We start from the raw sequence: 5,946 nt of genomic DNA on the forward strand, positions 1-5,946 counted from the left end.
AGAGTGGATATGTGTGGTGGCCCAGGAGGGTGGGCAGAGAGTCCAGTCGGAGCATCTTCCTGCCTGGAGTGCCCACTTTTCCTAGCCTCCCTCAAGTCTTAGTTGGGCTGCACCCACCCCCTCCCAAATTCTCCCTGTCCTACCCTGTGGTCCAGGCCACCACAGCCTGTTCCATTCCACATGGCACTCAACCATGTGCCCAGATCATTAGCCCACGCGGTGGCCTTGACCCCAGGCCAAGCCCTGCAAATGAGGGGGCATGCCTTGTGCGCACATGGCCTGACCCACAGCAACCCTCTGTGACCAGGCATGCGACAAACCTCTTAGACAGAGCTCGGCCAGCGTGGTGCCCAGGCATAAAAAGGCCGGACGGTAGAGACCGCCACGGCAGAGACGGCCACCAGCCACCAAGCTCAGACCCAGCGCGCCCGCACCATGGCCGGCCCCAGCCTCGCCTGCTGCCTTCTCGGCCTCCTGGCGCTGACCTCCGCCTGCTACATCCAGAACTGCCCGCTGGGAGGCAAGAGGGCGGCGCTGGACCTCGAAGTGCGCAAGGTGAGCGCCCCAGCCCTGGTCCTGCTGCGCTCGGGCTGAGGGACCCGGGAGGCACCCACAGCCACAGAGGCGTTCCCTTCCCCGGCTGCCAGCCTTGGCCTAGAGGCCCAAGGACTTCAGTAGATTTTTTGACTCCCGGCCTTGACCGCAGTCCAGGCCCAGACAGCGCCCCCTGCAGCGCCTGTGTCCCGCCGCACTCGCCAGCCCGGACCCCAGCATCCCTGCCCCGCACACCCCGCCCGGCCTCGCGGGGTCCCCCTAACCCCCTCCCCGGGCTGCCCCGTCCTCCCGCTCACCCCGCCCGTCCCCGCAGTGCCTCCCCTGCGGCCCCGGGGGCAAAGGGCGCTGCTTCGGGCCCAGCATCTGCTGCGCGGACGAGCTGGGCTGCTTCGTGGGCACGGCCGAGGCGCTGCGCTGCCAGGAGGAGAACTACCTGCCGTCGCCCTGCCAGTCCGGCCTGAAGCCCTGCGGGAGCGGGGGCCGCTGCGCCGCCGCCGGCTTCTGCTGCAGCCCGGGTGAGCCGGGCGAGGCCGGCCGAGGGGTGGGGATGGGGCAGGCCCGGATGGGGCAGGCCGGGGCGCGGCCGGGGTGGCCCCCTGACTGCACCTCTCCTTCTAGACGGCTGTAAGTATGACCTCGACTGCAACCCAGACGCTGCCTTCTCCCAGCCTTGAACCCGGATGGCTCCGGACACCCTCGGAGTGTACCCCTCGCTCCCCCATTGCCACCCCAGAAATAATGAAAATAAAGCAGATTTATTCCCTCTACCTCGACTGCCGTCTAAGTGTCAGAAATGGGAGGGGACCGGGTGGGGGAGTGGAAGATCGCGCCCAGTTGAGCCTGTGTCTCTGGCTTTTGGCAACTCAGTGCTGTAATTCACAGCCAGCCAAGGAAAGAAGTGACCCGACTGGCTCTCAGAGGGGGCAGAGGGGGTGTCGTCTGGCTGCCACCATCCTGTTGGGGGTGAAGGAAGGAGGGCCACAACAGGGACCGCTCCAAGGAGGTGGAAACAGCCCCAGCTTCCTGCTCCCAGTAGGGGCCACTGCAGGCTGCACTTAGGAGGAACACTTCCCAAAGTCAAAACCACGAGGGTGGGGGCAGCAGACGGACTCAAGGGTTGGCAGGAGCCAGACCAAGGAGAAGTGGTTCGTGAAGACTGCATGTCTCCCTGACTCATGGAAACAGAGCTGGCCTGCGGGGAGTGGCTGTTGGGAGGCAGCTGAAGGGCCAGCACGTTTCCAAGGACCTGGACTCTCAGGCAGGCCCAGGAGGCCACTGGCACTCAGAGGAGGTGCCCAAGCTGGGGAGGCTGGGCTTGAGTGCCAGCATGACCCTGGCCTTTTGTCCCCAGGGCTGGCTCTGACCCAGCAGCCTTACTCCTATCTGTGCAGGACGTCAGGGCTGGGGACCCTATAGGAGAGCAAGTAGTCCTGAGAGCCCATGACCACAGAAATGACCACAGAGTGCAAAGGACACAAACAGAGAGAAGCCCTCAACCTATGCCTGTCATGTACCCCTGCATCCAGACCCTTTGGGTATCAGGTAACCAGAACATGCCCCCTTCAGCTACCCATGTCACTGGGCCATCCATTTCAGGAGGCCACGCCCACACTGCTACTCCCAAGAAAACAGGAGCACATCATCCAATCCCTGGCAGGAATCAAACCTGTCCTTCCTGTGGCTTCCTCATACATAGGAGCAGCAGGGTGGGGCAGAGAGAATGCTCCCAGCAACATGTGGGGCTCATGGACAGGGACAACAGAAAAATATACGGAAGTGGCCTTCAAGCTTTTCTTGTCCCATTCTTCTAAGTGAAGTATCACAAGAATGGAAAAACAGACACCGCATGTACTCACTACTAAACTGGAACTAACCGATCTACATTCGTGTGCACATATAGAAGTAAAACTCCAGGGAAATGAAGCAGGTGGGAGGGGGAGGGAGGAGGGGAAAATTCACACCTAACGGATACAATGCAGGCTCACTCGGTGAAGGGCACACTTATAACTTTGACTCAAACTGTACAAAAGCACGTTATGTAACCAAAACCTGTGTGCCCAGGTAATATTCTGAAATTTAAAAAAAGAAAAAGAAAAAACGGTTTTCTTCTCTCCAGTTAAAAAAAAAAAAAACAGGCAAAACTGATCTCTGGGGCTAGCGGTTAGGGTTAGGGTTAGGGTGCCACTCACATTCTGTTTCTTGGCCTGAGGCTGGTGAGACAGATGTGTTCAATTCGTGAACGTTCATTTAACTGTGCATATGTGGTTTGTTCACTTTTGTTTCCATGTTAAGCAGTCGGCCCTTCCTATCCGTGGGTTCCGCATCTGGGGATTCAATCAATCTGGGATAAAAAATATTTTCAAAAAATTGTGTCTCTCCTGAGCATGTACAGACTTTGTTTCCTGTCGCTATCTCTTAAACAATACAGTACCACAACTATTCACACAGCGTGTATCTTGCAGTAGGTATCGCAGGTAAAATCTAGAGGTGATTTAAAGTATGGGGGGCAGGGGGAGATATGCGTAGGTTATATGCAAATGATGAACCACGTGATATAAGGTCCTCAGATCTTGGTATCCCTGGGGGGTCCTGGAACCAGTACCCTGCAGACACAGAAAGACAGATGATTGTACTTGAATAAAAAGTTGGGTTTTTTATTAGTGAAAAAGCACTGGTATTACCGAGAGGTATGAAAGAGAATAGAGATGGGTCTTTCAACAGCACACCAGAATCGTTTTGGCTGGGGCTGTGCCACGATGTTGCTCCTCTGACCCCACATCTGGGAACGAACAGGAGGGGGATTCGTCAGAGACAGGAACACAGGATGACTCAGAGAGGTGAGAATGGAGTCCTGTTCAAATGGACTCTGATGACGCCTGTGCTACCCAGAGATGGGTATTTAGGGGAAATGGTCAAAATTCCGTGGCCCCTCGAAACCACATGGAGGGAAAGGGGAAACATCTGCTCACTGGCCACTGCAGGGACCCCCACCTTCAACTCAGATCTGCTCACAGCTACAAATGGTGCTTGTCCACACTGGGCTCCCCCTGCCACGCTGGCAGTGGGTCTCCACCTCCCAATGGGGCCTCGGCCTCCCCTGTGTGCCCTGCACTCACTCCCAACCCCAGTGGCTCCCACAAGGCAGAGGGGTGTCAGCCCAGGCTTCCCAACCTTGGGACAGACTTCCGGGTCCCCTCACCCCTCAGGCCCCACTCACTGCGCCATTCTTTCCCTAAGATCTGAGGGACAACAGTGTTTCCTTTGCAGCCTCAAAACAGAGGGCCAAGTGACATCTCTTTTCCTCTGTGTGTCCCAGAGGTGACGTCAGGTTGGGCACTATGGATGAGCTGAGCAGGAGAAGCAGGAGAGTTACTGACCGTCGTCATTCTTCTTTGTAGCTCAGGCCCTGGCCTTTGGTCCTAGAAATGACGCCTTTGAACCTCCAAATCGCCTGGGGCACCGTGCGGGACGGCGGTTCCAACTCCCCTTTTGTGCAGCACTTTGTGAGCCACGTTGCTACCCTGAAGTGAGATTCCTAGATAACGTGCCTTCCACACACAGTTTCAAAACATATAAAATTAGTCTGAGCAGGAATATAACACACAGAAAAGTGGGGTTTTTTACATTTTTTTTTTTTTCTGAGACAGGCCCTCACTCTATCGTCCAGGCTGGAGTCCAGTGGCACCGTCACAGCTCACCACAGCCTCAAACTCCTGGGCTCAAAGGATCCTCCTGCCTCAGCCTCCTGAGTAGCTGGCACTACAGGCACAGGCCACCAAACCTGGCTATTTTTTTTCATTTTTTTGTAGAGATGGGGTCTTACCGTGTTGCACCTGGGAAAGGAAAGTATTAATAATTTATTATAAAATACCATTATGTTAATATGGAAATAATCAGGTAAGGACACACTATGTAACACACACACAGTGAAGTCACCTGATGATTATACCTACTTATAATGAATGAAATGAACGGAGATTGGAAGCCATTCTCTATAACAACTTTAGGAAAATGAAAGAGTAGAAGTACCACCAGGACCAATGTTCTCTTCTGTGCCTTAAAAAACCCTCACAAACTTATATCTCCATGAATTGTAAAGAATGTATTTGTGGAAGACTTGGGGAAACTTGAAGAATAACTGATATTTGATGGTAGTCACGTATTATTGAGTTTTCACTTTGTGTCTGTGTGTAATTACAGTCTGTCGTTATATTAAGTAAAGTCAATATATTTTGAGACACATACGGGAAAGTTTACAGATGAAATGTGTTAAATAAAATTTATGGGGCAGGGTGCCATGGCTCATACCTGTAATCCTGGCACTTTGGGAGTCCAAGGTGGGAGGATCGCTTGAGCTCAGGAGTCTGAGACAAATCTGGACAACACAGTGAGACCCCATCTCTAAAAAAACTTTTTTAAATTAGCTTGGCATGATAATATGTGCCTGTAGTCCCAGCTGCTTGGGAGGCTGAGCCAGGAGGGTCACTTGAGCCCAGGAGTTTGAGGTTGCAGTGAGATATGAATGTGCCACTGCACTCTAGCTGGGTGACAAAGCGAGACCCTGTCTCAAAAAAAAAAAAAAAAAAAAAAGTTGCGGGAGGCCAGATTGTTTTGACTGAGCTCCTGTGCTAGGGCCCAACAGACCAAACCAAAATGGGGTTACTCATGCTAAGTGCCACATAGTCAAACTGAAGCTTTAAGGAAGCAGATAATTTTCCAAGCACACTGATTTTCCTGAAAACAGGTGTTTCACATCAACAAATCAGAAAATACCCAGTCCAGCTGGTCACAGTGGTTCCTGGCTGTAATCCCAGCACTCTGGAAGGCCAAAGAGGGAGGATCATCTGCAGCCAGGAGTTTGAGACAAGCTTGGGCAACGTAGCAAGACCTTATCTCTCCAAAAAAATTTTTAAAAAATGAGCCAGGTGTGGTGGCTTGTGCCTATAGTCCCAGCTATTTGGGAGGCTGGCTGGAGCCCAGGAGTTCGAGGTTGCAGTAAGCTATGATTGTGCCACTGCACTCCAGCCTAGGGAACAGAGCAAGACATGGTCTTTAAAAAAAAAAAAAGAAAGAGAGAGAGAGAGAGAGAGAGAGAAAAGAAAATGCAGCCAGGCCCAGTGAATCATGCCTATAATCCCAGCATTTTGGGAGGCGGAGGTGGAAGGATTACTTGAGGCCAGGAGTTCAAGACTAGCCTGGAAAACCTAGCAAGACCTTCTCTCCATGAAAAACAAAATTTTTTTCAATAAAAGAAAATTAGCAAGGAGTGGTGCTATACTCCTGTACTTCCAGGTACTCAGGAGGCTGAGGTAGGAGGATCACGTGTGCCCAGGAGGATCACTTGTGCCCAGGAGTTCAAGGCACACCAGCCTAGGCAACAGATGAAAACAA

General features: G+C 52.9%; 1 protein-coding gene across 1 annotated transcript; it reads left to right on the forward strand.

The window, feature by feature from the left end:
• The first annotated feature begins 334 nt into the window (after positions 1–334).
• Positions 335–1,264, forward strand: OXT (oxytocin/neurophysin I prepropeptide). The gene is made up of 3 exons (XM_069496042.1): positions 335–555; positions 869–1,070; positions 1,174–1,264. The coding sequence occupies exons 1-3, from the start codon at positions 436–438 to the stop codon at positions 1,227–1,229; spliced, it is 378 nt and encodes a 125-aa protein (XP_069352143.1). The 5' UTR covers positions 335–435; the 3' UTR covers positions 1,230–1,264.
• Positions 1,265–5,946: the final 4,682 nt, after the last annotated feature.

The sequence above is a fragment of the Eulemur rufifrons genome, chromosome 20 (genome assembly GCF_041146395.1).
Source record: "Eulemur rufifrons isolate Redbay chromosome 20, OSU_ERuf_1, whole genome shotgun sequence".
NCBI classification, from domain to species: Eukaryota; Metazoa; Chordata; class Mammalia; order Primates; family Lemuridae; genus Eulemur; species Eulemur rufifrons.